Source organism: Corvus cornix, chromosome 1 (assembly GCF_000738735.6).
Source record: "Corvus cornix cornix isolate S_Up_H32 chromosome 1, ASM73873v5, whole genome shotgun sequence".
Taxonomy (NCBI): Eukaryota; Metazoa; Chordata; class Aves; order Passeriformes; family Corvidae; genus Corvus; species Corvus cornix.
In genome coordinates this window covers 68,666,069-68,691,176 of record NC_046332.1, presented here as the reverse complement: position 1 = coordinate 68,691,176, position 25,108 = coordinate 68,666,069, and the positions used below count along the sequence as shown (strand labels likewise).

Here is a 25,108-nt window from a genome sequence, read left to right as displayed (position 1 = left end):
ATTCTAATGTGCTGGCTCAAATGAATGTCTAACATCTTCTATTGTAACTGGGCTTTAGCAATAACTGTTGGTCTCTCAAAAGGACCGAATTTGTGACATTAAAATTTTGCCACTACTTTTTTCACCTTGTTGTGCAAATATCATTGTTTCCTGGTAAAACACAGGGTTATAACAAATACAGTTTAACTAGGATATGTCATCAGCAAGAGACACACACCAGAAAAAAAATATCAATAACTACAGATTTATTTGAGCTATTGACATTAATTCATAAGGTATTCATAAAATTAACAAAACAAAATATCTACTGTCTCATGTCTCCATTGCATAATCAGTCTGAACATCCTTTAAGCCAGACAAGATCGATTACATCCTTATCCAGCTGCAGGCCCAATGGTTTAAATTACACTGACATCCATACCTCCTGCCTCCACTATGAAATGTGCAGTCATGGAGAGAGAATTTGACTGGGACAGCCACTCACCATTATTAATCTATGGCTTTAATACTTCGCATGCTTCTAAGCTCTTGCCTAGGTCCAGTAGCCTCCAAACACTAACTCTGTCATGGTCATATCCAGGAAGTCCTTTTAAACTGAGATGTAAGGCAGAAAAATCAGTTCTGAATAACCATAATCTTCTAAGCATCTCATGACAAAGACTAGTAGTCAATACCTTCGTCTGTCCAGTAAGCTACTGAACTATTGATTATTTTCGGCAACATATTACAACAAAGCATGAATTCTTCTTTTGATTTCTATACTTGTATACACATATACTCTCCAAAAGGAAAATACTTTCACTGTAGTCTCAAAGGAAGGAGTGTATCTGACCTAGTGTAGATGTCTAGAAATCTGAGCTCTTCATTCCAGGTTCCTTTGCAAACTGTGGAAGTAAGATGTACATTCATACAGGGTTAACGTCACAGTAAAATGGACGTTTGCAATCTGACCAATTGAATTGCTTCCTAAAAATGTCTGCTTCTCTATATAAGACAGAATAGATCAAGTTACTCAGAAACAAAAGTCTACACTGTAGATATATAAATTTAGGCGAGATGAATCCATCCAAAGTGTTTAGATAGTCAATTTAATAAAGTAGGAAAGACAAATACAGCATAATATCATGCAAAGTATGTATTTCATTATTTCATGTCAACTATTAAGTGTGCACTTCTTAAAAAAATGATGATAAAATAGTTACCAAAATTACAAACATGGAGTGGGGTTGTTCTACTTAAAACCCTCTATCAATTTTTGTCTAGAATCCTCCTGCAGTAATAGAGATGCATTTTCCAAAGATAATTTGTTTCATTTCAAACTTATAATTTAAGTTACTTGAGAGGAACCTTCCTCTGGAGGTTGATGTCTCTCCTTGAAGGTGGAGTATGAACCCACATCCCTCTTCATGAAAACACTAGTTTAAACTGAATTGCTGACTTCTAAATAGCTAATCTTGACGAGATGAATCCCGTTCATGCTATAGTAAGCCAACAGATCTTTATATTGGAGGAGATATGTTTTCACAAAAGAAAATACATACCCTTCAAAACATGTATGAAACCCCTTCAAAATATGTAGGAGTGTCCTGACATTCAGAAAATTTCAGTAATTTATCATTGATTTTACGTACGATTTTGTGATTTCACAGATCTGATAAATATACTGACCAATATCTTGTTTTGCTTCCTGCAATGTGTGTATGAAAGTGCATCTAAATTCTCGTTAAATTAATTCCTTTGATAACCATGCAGTAGGACTTCATTTAGAAAACTCCCAGAAGTAAAAGTGAATAATTTCCCACAGTGTTTTGAATTAACAGGCCAGTACAATTAACTAAACAACAGTAACTTCTTTATCATGCGTTCTGTATGTCAAAATTAGTAGATCCATTTTTCTGCAAGAGAGAAAAGATTGGTCAGAGATGCCAAGCAAAGCAGTATACTCTAAATGTCCTACAAGGAAACTTTAGAATTTTTTTTTCTTTTTTAGAATGTCTACTGAAGTACGACTGTTTATCTTGTAATTTCATAAAATAGGACATGTCAATTTTTTATGCTTAGTATACAGACCCTTGGTATGTCTTTCTACAGTGTTATAACTGTTACCATGCCTTATTAACTTTCTAATCTGATTAGCTGCAAAATTCGCCATTCCCATCAGATTTTGCAATGGCTTAATAATACAAACTATTTTCAGAAAACAAATTTTTAATATAATTTTAGTTAGTTAACATGATCTTATCTCAGAATTACATAGTTGAAAACCAGCTTATCAGAGCATTTCATCTACATCTCTGTTTGCCTTAATTTGGTACAGAGGTACTGATTTATTGTATTATGAAATAATGATTGCCATGAAGAGAGAAGACTTAAAATCTAGCAACTTCTAGAAAAATTAATAAAACAAAATGTTTATTTTTCCCTGCCTTGCACATTTTTTTGCTCACTTTGCTCCTCACAAAGTTAAGAATCACAATCACAGTGCAATATTTTTGTTATGATTTCATGGATTTTGTATCTTCTCTCTACTGGTCACAATTACTCCACTAGGTGAAAATACCTCTGAACCCTGTCTTATTCATTTCAATAGAACAATCTGATTCTCACATGGCCTTGCAATTTATTCTCACTTCCAGGGCAAGGTGCTGTTGCCTCACTCCAGGTGTCTCTACTGATTGCATAGGTACAACTCTGCAGTGATACCTGAAGAGATGAACTTGCAATGAGACCAAGATCTCCCTCACAGATACAACATAATTGTGTCTAGGTCCTGGGGTTGGATATCATCCTAAGCACCCAGACTTACTGAACTGTATACTTTGAAAAAGTTTAAGTTCACACAAATGAGCAAAAGCAACAGCTGTGTTGTCATATATTGAAGTCATCTGAATGAAGTTCACTAAATTGTTTTTCCTACATTCAGTATTTTATGTCTTGTGCCTTACCTTTAACTTTGGAATAGCAAGGCTCACAGTGCACAGTTTGTTTGTAAATCCAAATGCTGTCTCCAGCTTTTAGATCTTCCAGAGGTCTCTTACATACTTCGCACTTCAACACACCAGTAAAAGAATGAAGAAAAAGTAAAATGAAAAATTTCTCTAATACTCATACCCAGCATGCTTTCCTTTAGGAAACAAGCAGCCCCAGACCAGAATAGGGGTTATGAGTACTACAGGATAAAAAATGATCTCTGAAAGAGTAGTTTCAGAGAACAGGAAGTTAGGTATCTGACTGTCTCATCTTTAGACATCTAAAAAATCAGATACCAATGTCTCAACTGGTTGCCTAGGTACTCATTATACTCAATAATCCTGTCCTTTACTCAGAAATTCCAAAGGGTACTTGCTCTTTCTTAGCTTAGGGGTTTATCCTACAAGAAGATGAATCAACATTTTGAGATCCTTTTCTTTCTTCACTGAGTAAAAGAAGCAAGATCACACATAAAGATCCAACTCAGAGTAGCTCTTAAAGAATCTAAACCTGCTTATTTCAAAATATTTTGTGTCGCTTTATCTTAACCAGGTCTCCCATTCTTGCAGTATCTGGACACTGCTTTCACAAATGCCTCAAAAAAAGCTAGTTTTTGAGGTCGAGGAGCATTGCCCATGTTTCACATATGAAAATACACAGATACACACAGAGGCTGCCTTACCAAGATCACAAAGAAAGCCTACAATGGATCAAGGAGCATAGTAATTTGATACAGAAACTAGGATCTTGATGCCCAGATAATATTATTTATTTATGTATGTATTTAAATCTAATAAAAGAACAGTAAATTCTGGTTTCTTCGGCTATTTTATCCACTCGTAAGTAAAAATCAGCATTAGTATTATGGTGCTATTGAAATAAACTGCTGTCTTCACTCATTTTATATTTCTTTGTTCAAATCAGCAAAAGGATGGCCATGTCTTCAAAGCTTTGATCACCAATATTAGCTAGAATTTTTACACTTTTGGTATATACCTTTAAAAGGAAATGAAGATGGTGTACTGCTGTCAGCTGTGTGCAAATCTCTAATGGACACAGGGTATTTGTAAGGAACTAAATGAATATTAATGATGACAAACTGCACTACTTAGCTAAATACATAACTACAAGCATGAACCACAGACCTACATCAATTGTCTAATTTTTTTGCCAATGCTTTCATAAGTTTTTAGTTATACAAAAATTAAGCTGAATATTCCTGGCCAGACAGGTCCCCAGTTGATAGTAGGTAACAAAAAAATGTATAGTTTAAAAAATAAGCATAAATATTTAACAGATAATTCAGCTACTGCCAACATGTTACTATTCCTAACTAATGAAAAGCCCATTCTTCTTTATGTGGGTTGATCTGTCTAAAGAAAATGGAAGCAGACTGGAGTTTATATTTACTTGTAATAATAGTATGGAGGAGGTATTACATAGTGGTTCCCATGAAGAAATTGCTTTTCTAGTGCTCACAGACCTCAGAAAGTCCACAGTAAACAAAAAGCACGTGCAGCTTCATACATGTGAAGTGCAACGTTACTGCTGTATTCTGATTTGTGTTACTTTTCATGTGGTAAATAGGGATGAGAACTGCTGTCAGAAGCAGAAGTAAAAGCTGTGCAGGACTGGGCAGAAATATGAGCTATGCTAATGCAGTGATTTTGCCAAGTATTGTTTGTTAGAACAACAAACTCTGTGTGTAGATGCAAGCAGAAATAGGACAAATGAGGCAGAAAGAAGACAGACTATGGGACTGAGCACTGCCAGGCATACCCTGAGAAAAGCTTAAGAGCAAATTTTAGGCTGAGGCTTAGGGTTTGGAATTGCAAACAAAAAAAAATTTATTTTGTGCTTTCATTCCTAATGGAAATAGGAAAAAATTGCCTACTTTTTAATAATTAAGACTGTTTTAGATGTCAATGAAGAACATTTACAAAATTTCATTAAAAACTGAATAAAATTTTACAGTATGAAGAAAGTGTAAGTTGATATAATTCATTGTATCAGACCTGAAGGCTTGAAAACATGTAGGACTCTAAGAATACATTCAGCTACATCCTTTATCCTGCTTATGGTTGCAAGGGAGGAGAGGCAAGGGGAAGGAGAGTAGAGGGAGAAGGAGACCGGGCGATAGAAAGAAAAAGGAAGGGATTGTGTAGGGAAGAGTGGGAAATGGAGAAATTAGTATTTCCTACATTAACCTTCTCCTCCAGTCTCAAGCCTTCTTATTCTCACAGGTGGAGAAGGCCTAAGGCCTAAATAATCTCTTATTATATGTGTACTATAATGCAGGTATTACAATCGAATTATATTTCTTGGTAGCAGGTGAAATCTTCTTACCTTGAAGCAAGTCGAGTGACAGTAAATTTGCAAGGCATCTAAGATCATTTTGGCATCTATGCCCAAGGGCTTCCTGCAGTATGTACATATATCTTTTCCAATTATACTCCTGTGTGTATAATATAACATCAGCTGTCAGAAAAAGAGCTGCTATTGAAATCTCAAGCAGAAAATTGGTAAGGTTAGCACACTGCGTGGGAAAGACATTTGTATAACTGTACAATGGCCATTAGTGGAAAAATGTCATTTCTGTATTTTTTCCATTCTAGTTGACAGGTGTCATACACATGCTCCTGTGATGGTGGCATTACTCTCTGCTTTATCTGGATATAACTGTTGGTGTTGGTTTAGCATTACAAAATCAATGGGTCTTGCTCCTTTCCTGTCAGTGACAAACCACTGTACTAATATTTAATCATCCCCAGAGTTCCTCATCCTTATGTTGGAAAGCATACAAGATTTTCTGATTTGGTATTTCCAGGTTTAATTTTACTTATTTTTCCCCATGAGGTAAGTTATAACAGACTGAGCAAATATCCTGAATCTTACTGGTGTGAAAATAGTTTTCAACAGCACTGTCATGTGAACTTATTCCTCCACATTTGTACATAAATTTGGTCATTACAGAGACCATCCTTACAAAGGAAGGAAATTTTGCAGAGTAAGCGGCTGCCTGAGATAGAAACCTACAGAATCACAAAGCCTAGTCTGTCACTTAAGGCATTGGTTCTTGTTTCTATAGATATTTTAAAATGTCAGCTGTGACAAGCCTAACATAATATTAGGCTGCTGAACTGTGGTAATGATTTGATGGCAAGATCTCACTGAAAGAGAGCTTTGTATGAAAAGCTGTCTCATGATGGTGACTTCCACTGTGCTCTTTTGTCTGAAGACTTGAATGCTTATGTAAATGTCGGTGTCCTTTGGTACTCTACGATGTTATTAATGTGTACTTACCGATCAGAAGTAGAATAAACAGTTTTGATAGTATTTCCAGTTATATTTTCTTCATAGGCACCATATGATAATTTGCTGTGAAGCAGAGAGTGCATAGCAATCACTATACAGTACTACATTTTCTTAAAGGTTTCACTACACTGATGTTAATATGCAAAATAAACTAAGACAACATGCTTGTAAAAAAAAAATCATACTTTGTGATGAGTTCTTTTTCTGGTTTTTTTTACAACCATCAAGAATAAGATATCAAATAAAAAGTGTAAATTAGTAATATAGTAATATTAGTAATGTAGCGTCCTTAGACTGTGGTCTATTTTTGAATGATTCTTAACATTTCAAAATTAAATCCACAAGCCCATTGAGCAGAATTTGCATAACAGTATTGGGTTTCCTGTGCTGATATCTCAGCCTAAATGATACATATCAGAAAATGGTGACAGACTACATTTTTTCATTTTCCTCTGCTTCTTTCACTTGTCCTCAAAGAGCTGTCAAACAGCCAAACAAAATTACAACATGTCCCTAGAATTAGAGAGAGGGTCTTTTGTAGCACAGGCTGTTCAATGTGTGATTTGTGTTCACTACAGTAACTGTATTGTTCCTTATATCAGAGTAGAAAGGAACATACTGACTTTAATTATCAGGGAAGTTAAATCTTCCATTTCTAAAAGTCCCATTTTCCAAGTTACTTAAGTGTCAGTTTTGTTTCCATGGAAGGGATGGACATATATGCGACAGTTGAAGAAGTAATATTGCCATACATGTTTTGAAGATTTCTGAATTGATTTATTTATCCTATTCTCCAGAAATTCTTAAGGTATATAGTAATTATTACATGATTCATATCACTCTAGAATAATGTTCTGCAATGTTAGGAGGAATTGTTTATAATCATGTATTTACCAAACACTGGGTTTTTTTCAGGGAAATATAACAGATTGATAACATGTGTAAGGTCTTACGAAGCTCAGATACTCTTTTCTACATACCTGTATTTTGTAAAGTACATGTCTTATTTGATTTCTGTGCAACACCAGAAATGTCTTTAAATTGCACAGTTACTGATAAGCTGAAATGATAAACGTTTTATTAATGTTTCATAGAACATAAAAATAGGCTTTTTATTTAATCAGAATGTAACAAACCTGGGTTTGCTCACCACAGAGGATGTATCTCATCAAATGAACATTTGATGTCATTTACATTTCAGGTGAGATGAAAGTAAGCTTACTAAGTAGGAATGCAAACTAAAGCTAAGTGATCACCTTTTGAAAGGGTTTCTCTGGCTGAGAAATTCTCTTAACCAAGAATGTGCACAACACATGTCACAGGGTGGGGTATACTGGTCGTGCAATTGCCTAAAGTTTCTTGCTACAGTGAAAAGTGGCATAGGCGTATAATTTCTCTACTCCCGCAAAGTATGAGCCTGTGCTTCTTTTTTTGTTGTTAAGCTTATTTTTCCCAAATCTTCTATTTAACTTGTTGTATTTAACTGCAGAATCTCAGGCATTGCACACTCAATTTAATATGGGTATCTGCATGCTGCATGCCTGAAAGTAACGCTATGTTACGGGAAGTTGTATAGAGAAAAATACTTTCCTTGAGTGTCCTCCTATAGAGAAGAGCATCCCTTGGACTTTACTAACTGACTGGGGTATTATGGTTGAAATACACAAACATATATATAACCACAGCTTAGGAAAAAAAACCATAACTGGAGTGTATAAAACAAAAAATGTTGAAGCTACAGCAAAAACATTTCCAAAGCATCAGTTTCTAACCTTGTCAACTGAAATAGTAAGAAAACTGCGAACATTTAAATAAATGCATAGTCTGACAGCTTGACGAGACACCAAGTGAAAACCGAGTCCCAGTATAGCCTGAGAACTGTGCATCTGATCACGTCCCTTCTTTCCGTTCGTATCAGTCACTCCTTTACTTGCTATGGTGTGACTTGTTCATACAGCAACCTACTTAACAATAAACCCTCTGTAACAATAAACCTACTGCATAAAACCTGAAAGAATAACCTACAAAGACCATTCATTTAATAAGTTTTCATGAATTAAATTTGGATTAGAACTTCAGGTAGAGGGTATACATTCTGTCAACTGTAAGGTAACATTGCAAATTTCAGCACTTTGTCCTGCCATTCTTCTATTACTGTTCTCTATTTTGACTTTCAAAGATAAAGAGAATATTGTAACTCAGAGCCTGTATGTGCGCAAAATTCTGAAAAATGCTAAATAATTTTCCTGTTGAATATTCATTTTTAATTTTAAATTGTATGCTCTTTGGCTTTGCTTTTATTCTCAGTCAGTTTATGGGATTTTCCTTCAAGGTCATGGCGAATTTTCAGAATACACAAATTTCAATTGTACTCTAACCTCCTACAGCAAATTAAGAATATCAGGGATTAAAGATTCCGGGCCCATTTATGTCCACAGTAAGGATCAGGTGTGCATAAGGATAAGGATGGGGACATTGACCATAGGTTCCATAAAGTACCACACTGTGACTTTTACTTTCCCTGTCAGTAAGGCTCAGTAGAAGATTTCTCCTCTCCCTGCTGAGTCATCAGCCCTGACTCAGGCAGTTCGCAACTGTTATACAGCAATACAACGTATAGGTTATGTCTTTAAACAATCCTTCCTACATTAACACCTAATTAATCCATATAGATGAGTGGATTGATACAGAAGAGAGGTTTTCCTAATCCAAAATGGTCTTTCATTCCAGAACTATATGTTGTATTTTTTGTTGTCATATTTCTTGAAAGTAATTTTGACCTTAAAGAACAAGATATAATTTCTTTTATTTCAATTATTTCCTGTTACCAACAGACCGGGTGTTCAACTAGTTCTATTAAATATCCCTACGTCACATTTTTCACTCAGATTTGCAGTATGTGGGTTTGTAGAGGCAGAATCCAGCTAGAGCATGAGCATTGCAAGAAAAATGTTTTTTAAAACAGTTTGATCTTGGTCAAAAGTCAGAATCCCATGCCACAGTTTCAGTGATTAGGTTGATGATACATGGGTTCAGATTTGTCCCATAAAGGTTTAGGAACTTAATAAGGCACTTGAGTGAAGAGTGTAATGTTTTCCTTACAGTCTCACAAAGAAACAAGTTCATAAGAAATAAGAGCATTCAGGAAATGCCTTTTTTCTATTGATTATATAAGAATTCCGGCCTAGCTGCTGTCCTAAATTTTATGTTTCAGCTACATTTCTAGAGCTACTCAGGGTGTGTCTTGTGCTCCCCACTCTGTGCACTAGAGTTAGGATTTGTGACCTTCTGTGCCTGGGATCCTGGAAGCAGATTTGGAAAGGGGCTGGCATGTTTCCAGAGACCAATGTGAGCTTCCAAGCATACCCTAAATTTCTTGCATAAAAAAGTTTTTTATTAATTTTTTTCCAAGAAATGACACTTTAGACATTACACTACTTAATTCATTGTCCACAGTACCTGGTCTTTCTTTCACTGTTACTAGAGTAGTTTGTTTCTGGGAGATTATTTGGAGCCCTTGGAGGGTTTTCATATGCTTTCTCAATTATCCTAAAATAAAAAAGAATCCACACAACAAGAAAAGAAACACTTTTTAGAAATCATTTTCAGCTACATAGTTTTAATTTACACTAAGTCATGAATGCAGAAGCTTGGACTAGAACAAGTAGGTAAAAGAAATTTATCTTATTTTTGTTAAATTGTTGGTAAAAGAAATTTATCTTATTTTTGTTAAATTGTTGCTGGTGAAAAGTAATGCAGTCACTGACCTGTAATTTTAAGTCTTCCAGTTTATGCTGATATATTGATATATATTCATATTGGAAACTTCATCTAACTTTAATTGAACTCTAGTTTCCTCAAAGTGCCCACTGGGGTTTTCAACTGCGCAATAATGTCTCAGTCGTTGATAGCATTCCACATTTTCTTTTCAGTATTCCATAATGTTGTATTCTTAGGCTTACTATATTTTAGTTCCAAATTTTCTTTTGTTGGATATTCTACAGTTATGTTTTTAGAAATGACCAACTAAACAGATATGTAGACTTGTTTCAAAAAGCAGGACTACGATCAAGCAAGAGAAACCTTGCCTCCTGCAGTTTTCCCTGCCACAAAACATGTCAGGCAAACAAACATAAAAATAGACCTTGTCATACAAATTATGGGATTTAAGGTATACGTGCTAATAATGTTTTTGATGATTTTACAAAGCAGCTCAGACAAAGGCTGCTCTTGTTTGGTTCTGCCAAAGGTTATATTCTGGAACAACATGATCATTATATGCCTTAACTCTGGATGTGTGGGCTGCAGCTTGATTATTTCAGCGAGCTTGCCAAGAACTGAGGCTCTGCTGAACGCCCCTCGCTCAGTGCTTGTTGTGCTTTATATGCAGAGCAGTGCTGCAAGAAGCAGCACCTCCATTGTGCCCAACTCCTGATGGAGCAGGCCCCTGTCAGAACTGAAAGAAACTCTTTCACTGGAGATGCTTCCCTGGTCAGACTGTCAAGTAGAATTGCTGGGATAAAAATACTTTCTAATAAAAAATAGTAAAACTGCCTATGTATACAGATAGTTATTTTCTTCCTCTTCATGTGCATATAAAACTAAATGGAAGACTCAAAAAAGATACCATCAGATTGGTACCTAAAAACATAATACTAATATCACTTTAATTGACCAAAATGGATCCTACCTTTTGTAAATAATGAAATTTAGTAGCAGTAAAGCTTTTATACTGGGAATTCATTTACTTATATTTGTTTGAGATGCCAGCAACTGAATTCACGGAACACTTAGATAAACACAAAAATACTTCGGAGGATCTTGTCACTAGTCATTTTCATTCTCCGTGAAAGATTATAGGCTTGAGTCATTTCTTATCAAAATACATGCAGCTTTATTGTTATATTTGGTTAATCAGGCACATTTTAGAAATAATCAATTATAAATTATTTATTATTTATAAAAATAAACAATTTAGAAATAATGAAATATCTCACATTGGGCAAATTCTGTTTGCTTATATTAGGAATTCACATTTTCTGATACTCCTAAACAGCGACATGTCTTGATATTTGATCATTAATCTTTAGAGAGAACTATGAATTGAGTCTCACCACTTTTTACTTTGGTCATCAGCAGACTTTACTTCAGTGTGATCACCATGGTCCTCCTCTCTGAAAGTGAGAAAAACTTCAGAATTAATAGAAGTATTTAATTTAATCTAAACATATTAAATGGACTGAATTATTTACGTTGAAGAAGAACAAATTGTATGCATTTCTCAGGTAAGACTCCTGACTACAATGAGTAGTCATCTGTTCAGGCTTTAATATTTTTCATTTTCTTTCCAATGTGACACTGCAAAAGAATTACAAATGACTCAAAAATGTCAAGTCCATTATAGTATTGCAGGATAATTCAGGCTGGAATTCAGGGACTTCAGGAGCTCTCTAGTCCAACCTTCTGCTCCAAGCAGGGGCAGCACTGAGGTCAGACCAGGTTTCTCAGGTATTCCTCTAGTTGGGTCTTGAGAACCTTCAAGGAGAGAGATGGCACAACCTCTCCAAGCAAGCTGCTCCACTGCTGGACAGCCATCCATACATCCAGTCAGAATGTCTTGTTTCAGCTTATGACCACTGTGTCACATTGTGGTGCCATACTACAGGTGAAGGTCCTGCCTACATCTTCCAAACTGACTGTGGCTCTGTCATTTTAACTTGAGAAACAGACTTTGATGCAGTTCAGGCATCAGTACCATGAGCCATGGAAATGGCTGCCAAAGTGTGTCCCTTGCTTTGTTACCATATCCAGCCCAAATCCCTCTTCCAACTGCTGTTATCTAGGGTTGTATACAATCTCTAGGTCTATATGGCCACATTTATACCAATAACTCATCAATCATTGGCTCCACAAAAAGCTTATTTAATATAACACATTTCATATGTCAACATATGTATATAAAATAGAATTTTACATTAATATTGCATATTAAATGCTCTATAATAAAAGATATTACCCACTGACAAATCGTTTAAGTTTGAAAAAAGGTCACTGTGGTTCTCATTTGAAAATAAATAAAAATCTAATGATTTTTATGGAACAGTACCTATTAATGCTAATATCCAATCAATCATAAATATTTTATAAGTGTATAAGGGAAAGATTATGACAGGCTTGCCTCTTATTTTCCTGATCAGCAGTATTTTTTCCAGTAAAATCAGGAAGGTCTTTTCCTCTGAAAGAAATCCAAATAGAACTGTTAAGATATTCCCCCTGTCTAGGAAGGGATAAAATGTCGTAAAAGAAAGAAATATATTTATGCACCCATTTAAAAGAAAAAAGTAAATTGTTAGTTAATTTTATGTTCAAAATTTGCAAACACATATGTTATTGAAGAAAAAATGTTTGTAATTTTCCCCTAGCAAGATAAAGTTCTGTACTATTTATTTCTTTATTTATAAAAAGTATTATCTAGTATATCCAAGAAAATAAAAATGCTTTCTAAAATTGTATCAATGCCATGGTTTAAGATTGTTCTTTGCCAATGAAGACAGTGAAGAAGAAACATGAACTTTCAAAGAATTTGGAATTAATTTGCAGATTCCAAGCTACTTAATCCATGTTTGCATCATTTATTTGAAAAAATGATTTTTAATTTAAACTAAGAAACTTTAGCTTCTTAAGATAACACCTAAATATATGGCCAAATGTCCAAAATTTTGTGTCTGGAATGACAAGAAATTACCTCTGTGTAACAATGAATGCACTGATCATGTCTGTATGTTGAAAATGTCAGTATCTGAAGATTCACATATTTTACACAAAGGAAACATTTTCTTTGATTTCATAAATACAGTTAAACTAGAGGGTAGGGTTTTCTTCTGTTTTCCTTACTATTTTAAAATGGTTCAATGAATTAGAAAATGGAATGACTTACGAAAAACACCGTAACTACTGTAAGAAAAGCCCCATGATTCTCTTTGAATAGAAGTAGAGAGCAAAACAAAAGGCCAAGTTAGCTCTGTGAAATTCATTATTTGGTCACTTCAATCCATGATAGGCTTAAAATTTTGGATACTCCTAAAATTCAGTAGTGTCTCAAAGCCTTGGACTCTATCCTAATAAGTTCTCTGTGAATGAACGTTTAAAAAAAAAAGATACTTAAGTCAGAGTTTAGTGCTAAGTGTACATCTATATGTACATGTATGCATATATGTAAGATTGTCTACTGCAAAATAGATGGGCACAGGTTGGCAACATTTATGTGCTGTTACTGTTTAGAACACGGTTCTTGAAATTTATCTGTAGAATATGAGTGCTCAGTATGACAAATATTACACAGCTCTTAGTAGCACAGTACCCCCCCAGTTCATCCCTTTCTCTGTGCTGGAGGGCTGCTTGCAGACCTCCAGAAACTTGGCTTGAAACTCATTGAACTGACACACTATTCAGAAAAGAAAGTTCAAGCTGTTCTCTATGGATCACTTCCCTTGCTGATTGAAATGCTTTGTTACATCTTGCTGGGCAACACTTACCATCCATGAGTTCTACAGTATTTTGTTTACTGCCCCTTCTCTAACCGTATCAGAATATTTCAGCAACTGTTTAATTGTGGGAGCACATAGGGCATGTATGAAAGTTTGCCACAGGTAGTACTTGTTCAGCTGGTAGTGCACATGCCAGTGAATTAATCTGTATTTTTTTATATTCATCTTTCTGTATAAGGAATGCTACTTATTAATCTATAAACTTTTTACAGATTAGCAACATTACCTTTCCTGACATTCTCATAGTTGCAAACTACTCACTGCCTTAGAAAAGTACGGCCTGAGGAACTTTGAAGACTTACTCCTTGTCACTTGTGAAAGAACTTGGATTCTCTTTGCTGAGGTTATCGAGGTCTTGGTTCCTTCAGAGACAGAACAAAACCCAGATCAAATTACAATTAGTATAGCCAGCTGTCAATTAGTCAAATTAAATACTCATTTTAGAAAAAGTTATAATTGACAAATTTTTTGTGAAAGAAAAAATTGAACTGATGACCATCATTTTAGTAATTCAAAGGTATAGATACAGAAATATGCCCACCATATGCACATTAAGCACATACTCTTTCTGGAATAAAAGCACCAAATTATGTTTTGGAAGCAAGAAGTTATACCTAGTACTTATGTCAAAAAGGATAATTCCTGCTGAACTTGCATTGTGGACAACTTCAAAGAGTGCCTGACCTCTAAGATGTTATGATATAACAAAAAATCTTAACCACATAGTACAATGAACCAAGTACTGCCAATATGTGCGTGAATCGTATCTTAACTAAAAAGTAATTATGGTCTAGGTCTTTCTGTATAAATTAAAAAAAAAGTTCTTTTGTCTATTTGGTAGGCTGTCTAGACCAGGTCCTTCCCAAATAAACTCTCCCTTCTCACAAGAAATTTAATGTTTAAACTGAGGGATGCTGAGATCTAGTTACACCCACTGATTCTTGCACTTCCACACAAGAGATAGAATGTGATTTATCATTACTATCTGATGTAAGAAAAAAAATCTTCCTTGAATTAGATCTGTCTGGTAAATTAATTTTCCCTTTTTCAATATACTAATACTAAAAATATATTAATGTAATGCAACTATTAAAAATAGAAATTTAAATTAAGGTATTTCATACTTTTTAAATGAACTTTTGAACTTTTAGTAGTATCAAGGCAAAACATGGAGTGTTTCTTTGAGTACCTTTATTTTCCTTCAAAGGATTGTACTGGTGTTAACATTTCTGTAAAGCATTTCATTTCTGTGAAAATGCATTTTCAAAATGCAAACTCCTCTACTGAAATTTTTCCAGCAGCTTTGCTTAAAAAGCTAGCATCTAATAACATTAACTCGCTACAAAAAATGGTAAGTTTACTTCTCAAAAGCAAGCAATGGGGAAAGAACGATGCCTTTGATTATATGACCTCCTATAGGACCTGTTCTATAACCTGGCAATCAACAATGTTCTTTATGTTTCCTTATGAATAGCAGTATGTTTCTTTACTGACTTTTTATTCTGACCTGCTCTGTCATGAAACAACATCTCCATGAAAGATAAAGGTAGCCTTTCAGGTTTCTTCTTGATCATGTTTATCAGATTTGGGGCTCTCTTTGATAAGATTATCAAGATCTCCATTTGTTTAGGAATTAAACAGTTCAGCGTAAAGAGAGTCTACTGTCATTTAGCTAGAATTCCGTACCAGTCATTAATAAATTATATAGTTTTGGAAATTCTCTTTATATCATCACAGATTTATCACTTTTCAGAGTATTCCTTCAGAAACGGAAGCCTTGCAGTTATCCAAAAATATCCTTTCCTTGGTGAACTGGATGGCAACTTGCTTCCTCCCTACGTGAAGGTAGCAACACTAAAATTATAGTAAGTGTAAATAAGAGCTCAGGTAGTTACTTAATTGATATTTTTGCGACTTTTATTAAAAAAAAGCCAAAAAAAACAGTTGTGCATGTGTCTGGCTTGAGTAAAATAAGCATTATTATTCTTGTCTCTTGCATCCTCCATTCGTTTCTGTTCTTAGAGGTATTTTAAATGTTCATTTAAAGTCTTCTACAAAGTCTACCGAAGCTTTGAAATTGCAGCTATCTCAGTTATGATCTTTATGTGCTGTGCAACCTGCACATATACATCAGCCTCAGCATTGTATATTCACCCAAAACATAGAAAGCAGATCTGGGGCTCCTATTCATTCCGGCTGCAATCACAGGCTTATATGCAGTTTACTCAGCACAGTTATCAGTAGCCTTTCTGCTGACTTCTGCTGACTTTCCCAGCGTGGAGCAATGGAAAAGCTCTGACAGTAGCAAAGCTGTGCCCTGCAGGCCACTGTGTCTGTACTTTCCTATGTCTGATTGTCAAAGGCGTCTAAGCATTTGGAGAACCAAATTCCAATATGCTTTTAATGAGATTTAGCTCAGTAATAGAGATATATTTGAAATTTTTACTCATAGTGTAGATATAAAATATTCTGTTCACTTTTTTTCAGTTTTAAGTTTTGTATTTTTTAATAATTTCTGTGAGTATTTCTCTCAGAATTAGATACATTACTCGAAGAAGCCTTCTTACCAAAACAGTCCAATACAACGCAGATAAAATATGCTCCCACAACAAGGCCCAAATACTAGAACTTTCTGTCTTAATCTTTGTAGTATCAAATACTACATAATTGAATGAATAATGCTGTAGAGATTTATTTTAGAACACTGAAAAGTTATATCACCCATATATTTGTTCTTGTAGGCAGCAACTTTCTGTCAAAAGGGGGGGGAAGAAGCTCCTTTGAGATGAGCAGGAAAGATTCTGGTTCTAAAACATGTTCTTTTTAAGTTTTCACATGTATTTTAACACTCTTTCCACGTAACTTCAGATTTCTTTTACCTTAAATTGCTTTGTTCACTTCGCACAGTTTTCAAAAAAATAATGAGGAGTTATCTAAAATAGTTCAAACTTGACCTACTGCCTGATTGGAAATACTGGGGGAAAGAAATTTCCAGTAATTTAAGACCTATTCCTTCAGAAATGCATGTACTGGCCCACATTAATCCTTGGTGCAACTCAAAGGATAGATGAGTGGGTTCCCCTCTGTAATCTTTAAATCATCATGACTTTGCAGCTGACAGCATTTTGTTACTTCCTGCCACGTTATTTTGTTCTTGTCGGTGCTTTGAGCACCCCAGTGCACTGACTGGCTTGCAGGGAAGATTTTACTTGTTACCTAGGTGAGGCTACTAGTGCACTCCTTATCATCTACAGCCTGATTCACAGAACATGAACTCTGAAGTGTCCTAATAAGTGAACAGAAACAATTGCAGCTGCAGATTTCCACACAAAAATACAAGCAGACTGACCTGTTCAGCTAAAGGTTATGGCTCATATGAAACAAAAGTTCTGTAAAAGAGAACCTTGGAAGATACTAATTTGTTGTACTGGTAACATTTCTCAAACTTTCAGCCTCATGAAACATCCTGACATGACTGCAGCAAGTAACCAGGACTGACATCCAGCAAGTTCTTTGCCTTGAGGTGGCTGCCTTAGTGAAAAGCAGAGGACATAGGATACACTACTGCAAGCTACTGGTTCGAGCATAGTTCAGGTTATTAGCAACTAAAGTTAAAGAGCTGTTATTTATAAAAGGACAAAATGTAAGATAGGAAAAACTGCATGACAGGGTGCATAACTCAGAATTTATCTGATTGTGCTCGTGGCATACTTTTGCTGACTTTTTAAATCTCTCTTTGTTAGCAAAGCTACGTTTACTTTAGCATTAGCACACAGTGCTATCAACCAGTGTTGGTATTAGAACATAATCCAGCCTCACATTAAAAATTAGAGTAGATCTGCATTACAGAACCTAAACGGAATTACAGGTTAGGTTTCATTTGAGAGTTGTTACTGTGTTAAAAATCAACAATATAACTTAGATCATTTTTAATACTTCTAAAAGAGGTGACAAGTATTAAAGTAGAAAAACACTAACCTATATTCATACATTAAAAAAGCTTTTTGAATATCAGAGTATCAGATGCAGTGAAAGGCTCCTGTGGAGAAGGATTTCCAGTTGCAAGTATTAATTTTCACTTGAAAAAATAAACTGTTTTGGTGTCCAAGGCTGGCTGAATTGAATTCATACTTCTTACATTTGTCAACAACTTTTTAAAACATAGATGATGATGGAAAACAGCAGCATAAAACTTCTATACAAAGCAATTTAGACAATATAGGGGAAATATCTTTCAAATATGGTAGGTGGCCTGTAATGGATGTTGACATTTTTCATAGGTCATTCCAAAGGATGCCACCTCCAAGTATAGTATTTTCTGAGACAGCCATTAAATCCTGTGAACACTCTGCCTAGAGTGAATGTTTTTGAAATGGATGAGAATGAGGTAGGTCAGACAGCCTGCCAGGAGGAGAATATATAGTTTGCTCACAATTCAATAGGATGAAATATTTTAATAAAAAACTCAGGACATGACTGAAGTTTTTAGGAGCACCTAACTCAGAATAACTAACATGTATTTTTGTATTCTACATAAAAATATTTGGAATGGCAGTACAGAAAATTTTGTATCACATATTGTACAAAAGGATCTCAGGTACTGGAGAAAATTAATTAATTTATAAAATAGAAACATTAAGATTTGGATTAAGACCTAGGTACGCTTGTTGTTATTGTTAAAGTATGGAAGACAATTCTATTGATTAATTTACTTTTCTGTTTGTAAGTGACCACCTGCTGAAAAAAAAAGCGCCTATTCTGACTTTAACAACATATTTGCAGAAAAATGCTCAAAATAGCATTGTGAATCCAAATTAAGCCCCTCCCTGAAGGATAGAAAAACACATGTGCAACTGGGCCACTGAGGGCCTCATGCTATAGGCTTGTCAGCCAGGAACTTTGCTGCTGCTGTCTGCTATTTTGCCTCTAGCTGCTTGTGTAAAATAGGATTAGAAATCTGACAACTAATGAAGACAGTCCAGCAGAATAAAAGACTAGCAAAAAACGTAACTAAAATCGGTTTAAAAAAAGCTGTCAAGGCAGGCTGCATGCAAAATTTATGGCTCAGTTTAACCAGGAATTCCTATTCTCCTATATCTTGGACCCCTATGCCTCTCAGACACAAACAGAAAGGGAAATTATATAAGGCTTGTGTGACAAGCTCTTCAGAAATCAGCTAAATTTCAAAAGCTTAATATCTCTGATCCTATATCAATATCAGCAAATGTTCCTTCTTTATGGAACAGTGTCTTTGGCAATACCTGATTCTATTAACGTTAGATACCTCATGCCTTTGTTGATTTAATGTAAGAAAGATCTGTGGACATTTTCAGTAAGCAATCTTTAAAAGTAGAAAAATGAATGTCATATATAATCACAAAGTGTGATTTTTTTTTTCCTTTTATGCTCTGTATCAAAAAGTTAGAGAAATTGAATTGTCTACATTTCGCTTTGCTTTTCAGTCTGCATTTGATTTCTAACTCAGCTTGAGATAGAGATCTAATACTTTTCAGTCCTTCTGTTCTGTGATTTATGCTTGTGATTATTGTGAATCTCACTTATTTCAGTGGATAGTGGTTCTGAAATTCTGGTGTAACTGGTGCCAAGTCAGATCACCATCAAAATGGAAAACACAAATGAATCCGATCCACACATTCATGCACATCTCATAGTTCTTTCTGATTTCTTGGGGTTTTTTTTTTTAATCTTGAAAACATTCAGGTAAAGTTCCAATGGCATAGAAGCAGGAAACATGAATCACACTGGCAAAAAAGCTTTAGTGATGTTATTCTTTAGAGAAAGCAATGAAAATCTTTCTAATATTTGTATTCTCAAATTCTGAAGGCAATGAAGAAAGCATCAATAAAAATAGATCTTAAAAAGTTTGATCACATTTTTCTGACTGTCCTTAGTGCTGAAGTGAAATTGTGGGAGTGAATAACGAAATTTTAAACAGACCCCAGCTAAGCTCTTGAACCTCAAGGATGAGGTAGTAGAGTATGAGCCCACGACTGCCTCATTATTCAGTGAATATTTACCTAATCTGTTAAAGTCCTGAGCTTCTATCCAGTTCCAAATATTCCCTAATTCTTGAAGGCATTCTTGCCTTGTTCCCTAGAATTTCATCATCCATCTTTGCTGATACACCAACAGTTGACATAATACCCAAGCACCAATATTGTAAGTGTTATAATATGGACTAGAAGTCTGAAGGACCATGCATATTTCAGACTTGCTGGAATGCCTTTAATGACTGGGCCACTTGATGTCAAATCCAGGCATACTCAGTGAGGTTTTGAATCTAGTCACTCTGTCATCATCAACATAATCATGAGCAATCCAGAAGCAGCTCTGTTAAAGGAGTCATGCATAGTGTTTTTAACAGATCTGCATTGGTTTTCTGATTAAAAGCACTGACCAGAATTATAAAAACTACTGGGAGGACTCTCTTTTTCTAATAGATAATAAGATATATAGAACACTTTCAAATGTGATACCAAAAAAGTTGCATCTGATGTCCTTTCCTCAGTGATCTCTCCCACTTGACCTACAAAGAATTCCGATCGACAGCTTCTTCTGACATGATGGAATACACAAAGACCTCTCTAAGAAAGTCTGGCTAAAACCATAAGGACATTTCTGAACTAGTCATGTCAGCACAGGACAAGACAAAAACAACCAATTGCCAAGTGGACCTTCCAACTCTGAACTAAAAGAGTTGGTCTAGAGTATATTAAATGTGTCAGGCATCTTACTGGGTAAAGTTTAACATCATGGGCCCAGCTGAATTTTGATCTGATGTTATGGCTGTTTTACTGTCCTTGTATCAGGTTTTGACCAGTATAACTGAGAATGAATAAAGGAATTTTTTGAGGAAAGACTGGCATTTATCCTGGAGCAGGGTGTATTTCCTTCCACATTGTTATGCTCATTAATCAGTGCCAGGAGCCCTCACTCAGACCTTTCATCAATAACCTCTGAGGGTAGGGAACAGAAGAGCAATGCAGTCAACTGTGAAAGCCAATTCATACTGTGCCAAAACCAGCGTAATGCTTAGCCCAGAGGATTTTGGAGTTAAATACAGAGGAAGAAGCTGTTGATCAGAATGTTTTATATGAGATAGACTGGGAAAGATCACTGGAAAAAGACAACTTATTCCATTTTTCTGGAAGGATACGTATGACCCTGGAAACACTGTATTAACATTTCAGTTAGGAATAATGTGCTTGAATCTCTTCACAGAAGCTGTGCAACAGTGAATCATTTGTATCAACAGGCAGAAAAGCTGCAAACCAGCATTACAGTGAATGCCAAATCTATCAAAATTGAGAGACAGAAGGAGCCTGTCACTTGGAAGGACCTTCTGCTGAAATAAAAAAATTTTAAAAAATTAAAAATTACTGTATTGATTTATTCTATCAAAAGCAATTTAGAAAGTGTAAAGCCACTTCACTTTACCATAAAGAAACAATTGTCATTGTAGCAAAAGCAAGCTAGTGAATGATGGGTGTGCTTATATGAGTTCTGTTCAGTATCCTTGCTTCCAACGATTTTTGAGGCACACAGGTGTGCTCCAGAAAATTTTAGAGGTCTCCAGATGGTCTAGCTAAAAAGTCAGAGCAAATAGAAGACATCCCAAAAGAATATTCACACAGAAATTACTCAGGCAGGAGCCATGCCTTAAATTTTTGCCATCTAAACTTTAGTCCCACCTAAGAGAATTCCTTTGAATATTTCTAGTGGCTCTTTGGAATCGCCTATCTCATAGACCCATAGAATGGTTTGGGCTGGACCTAAAAGATCATCCAGTTCCAACCCCTGTGCCATGGGCAGGGACAACTTTCACTAGACCAGGTTGCTCAGAGCTCCATCCAACCTGGCCTTGTATACTTCCAGGGATGGCAGTCTAACAAGAACACATATCTAGCCAATGTTGCAAAATGCACCTACATGTTCTTTCAGTTTTGTGCTTTACGTAGCTCTAGAACAAGAAAGGTTTTGTCAATAAATGGTCATTTAGGAGACCTGACATCATGGTTTTAATTCCATTGGTTTGGAAAATTCCAAGTCAATAGTAATTCACTATTTTTTTTTTTTTTTAATGACTTAAAAAAAAAAAACCTGGATCTAGTATTTTTTCCACTTTCAAAGTTCCTGGATGTTGATAGACATGGAAATGTGAGATCATATTACAACAGTTAGTTTAAGCACAGATAATTAATGTGTTGTTCTTTCACAATCTGTTGCAATGAGAGCTGGGAACACATCTTGGGTCAAATAGGAGTATCATTAAAAAGGAACATAGTAAACACAGATTTAGAGCATTGTCTGAATTTTCTACTACCTGACAGGAGTAATAATAGTGAGTCACACTGTACACTAGGGGAAAAACACGTACAGAATATAGGATTCTCTTAATTATGCCAGAAAAATTTATTCTAGTCCCTTCTGTTCCCTAGAATTTGCCTCTCTCACCCACATACTTGCAAATATACAGCTGAAATATTTTCTTCAAGATAACTTCTGTAGCTGGCATACCAAAAAAGACATACTTATATAAGGGCTTCTGCAGTACGCCCTTTGCCCCTACAGACTAATAGTCTTTCCCTGGTACCAATCTCACTACAGATGCCTTAAGAGCTGAGTGAGATCTGTCTCTAATCTCTTGTATAGCCCCTGTTACTATCCCCTCAAAAGCTTTTCCTCAGGTATGTCTAACATGAATTAATTCTGATATATCTATGAAAAATAAAAGATAAATTCATTAGTTCTGCAGTTTATGAACTTATGGAAATATGGCTTTTTGATTATTCTGCATCCTTTGGTGGTAATAACTTTGTAAATGCCCTGGTAAATGTTGCTCACTATGCCAAATACCATTACTTTCTGTAACGATGTGTAGTTCAATACAAGTGAACCCCATTATAAAAGCCTTTTTATAGAAACACAGATGTTTTTAATACTAACTGTAATCATTAATGAAAGCCTGACTGAAACTGTGTAAAACACCCTCAGAACGTTTGAAGTGGTTTAACGTGATTTTCTGCAGAATACTGTCCTTTTAAAAATGCCAGTTTTTAAACACCTGCATTTAATAGTTACTACAATTATGGAATGGAAAAATGCAGTGTGCGAATCTCCCATCTTCACTGATGTGGAAAAAAGCACAAAAACGACTTGATAAGCAATGAATAAAAGGCCCCCCCCATTGAGGAAATCAGAAAAATGTCTCTGTACGTATCCAGTGTAGTGCTCATCTGCTGCTGCATTTGTGAGATACCAAGAGAGCTGATTTGACCTGTTATGCTCTGAAAGATGCACAATTATTAGGCAGTAGTTATCTTTACTTTTTCTGTGTCCTAGCCTACTTATGCTGCCTAGAGTATCTATAGATGCCCTATTCCATCATGAGATGCCTATTCCATTCTCTTAATCATATCCAACAGGTGAAGGTCCATATGTCCATGCTTCAGAGGTGAGATAGGTATACATATACACACACACACTGTGTTTGGATGCCAGATCTAACTGTTGTCCTTAAAAGAAATACAATAATTGGGTTTGGTTTATTTTTTACAATTTTAGCCAAAAGAGAGTATCTGACATCCTTTCCAGGTTAATCCCTTCTGAAAGATTTTTGTTTATCACTGACCAGTTTGTTAGAAAGCCAATTGCCGTTTTCCACTTATTTTATACTGAAATTAATTCATTATTCCTTTAACATCCCTATCAGAATCCTGAATGAAAGACAAGTAATCAGTTAAGTCTGACTTTAAAAGCATGACTTGAAAATCTTTCTACTCCAAGTAAAAATATAGGTAACTAAAGGATGCAATTTAAAATCATATTCTAATACTAATTGATGTTACTATGTAGACTCTTCATGTAACTGTTTACTTACCCTGTATGACACAACCATTTTTGCCAAAAATGTAGTATTTATGTGAAATCTTTAATAGCAAAAGGGAACTTTTGCTGGCAGCTGATTAACACATTTCTGGTTAGCGAAAATGTAACAAAAATCTGTAGTTTTGTGAAGCTAACCCATCAGCAGCAGATGGATGACATCTGAAGCACCAGCCAAATGTAAAGGAATTATAGCAGCAGTAGAGAGGCCTAAATTTTGCCCACTAAGATTACAGACTACTTACAGTTTATATACTGACACAAATAGCAGTGCAGTGTTGCCATAGAAACTTGCAGACCAGTAAAATATTCCTCCAGCTCTTCACCAATGAAGGGACAGGAATACAGAGCTTGATATGGTAATGAGAGCAACCAAGGGATGATGAATGTGAACTGATTGAGGGTGAGGATTAAGTCAGACCTTAAGAAGCCCCTAGCAGTGAAGAATGGCCGTGACTTCCCTAGTTAATACTGGGCGTATTTAATTCTCTAAGATCTGTCACATTCGTCGACAGGAAAATGTTTCTCTGAAACATTGCTTTTTTTCCCCCTTTTCCTAGGGATTACACTGTCAGACATCTTTTGGATGTTTTCTTAGTCATTTTGTACTGGTTTTACATTTTGAGGGCTTTGGGGGAGGGGAACAGGATTCAAAATAGTACAGACTGGAACTTCAGACCTCACAAAACTGAACTTTATGTATCAAATTAAATAAAATTAGCTAATTTAATTTTAATGTCTGCTCCATTTAATATTTCCACATAGAAACTGCAAATGAGCTATTTTAATTCTCAGTGCATATCTAGAAATCTGTTTCTAATTTAATTCAATTTTTAATTGCATATTCAGGCTTTTTACTCTGGTCAAGGACACAGAGTAAAATTTTTTGTTTATAGAATCATAAAGTCATAGAATGTCCTTGGGTTGGAAGGGACCTTAAAAATCATCCCGTTCCAATCCCTTTCCCATGGGCAGGTGCATCTTCCACTAGACCAGGTTGCTTAGAGCCCTATCCAACCTGGCCTGTAACACTTCCAGGGATGGGGTAGTTATTGCTGATTACTTTGAAAAAGATAACATCTCTGTCAGCACAGAACCTTACAATTTGCTGAAATTTTAGTTAAAAAAAATTTAAAATTTCTATATCTTTTCCACCAATGATTTTTATGGTATTCTGCAGACTTTCAAAGATTAGTACATATGCCATCTAACTCATCCCTCAAAAACAAGTCCATCTGTTGAAACATACTAATTTTGTCATCCTAAAGGGTAGATGTTGGGTTTTCACCATTCAAAATGCTAACACTACAGTGCACAAATTGGGGTTTTTTTTTATATATAATAAAGTGTAGTTACTACTTCACCCTACA

General features: G+C 35.3%; 1 protein-coding gene across 6 annotated transcripts in view; it reads right to left on the bottom strand.

Annotated features, from left to right (window-relative positions):
* Window positions 1–228: 228 nt before the first annotated feature.
* SCEL (sciellin) overlaps window positions 229–25,108 on the bottom strand; it is a 69,712-nt gene continuing 44,832 nt past the window's right edge. For all 6 annotated transcript variants that reach the window (XM_019292163.3, XM_019292164.3, XM_019292165.3 and 3 more), the window contains 8 exons: window positions 14,135–14,194; window positions 12,464–12,520; window positions 11,400–11,459; window positions 9,745–9,834; window positions 6,274–6,348; window positions 5,317–5,425; window positions 2,946–3,048; window positions 229–1,895 (listed from right to left, as the gene is read on the bottom strand). In XM_019292163.3, coding sequence (XP_019147708.3) covers window positions 1,879–1,895; window positions 2,946–3,048; window positions 5,317–5,425; window positions 6,274–6,348; window positions 9,745–9,834; window positions 11,400–11,459; window positions 12,464–12,520; window positions 14,135–14,194 — 571 coding nt within the window. In that variant the 3' untranslated portion in view covers window positions 229–1,878. The remainder of the gene's footprint in view (window positions 1,896–2,945; window positions 3,049–5,316; window positions 5,426–6,273; window positions 6,349–9,744; window positions 9,835–11,399; window positions 11,460–12,463; window positions 12,521–14,134; window positions 14,195–25,108) is intronic.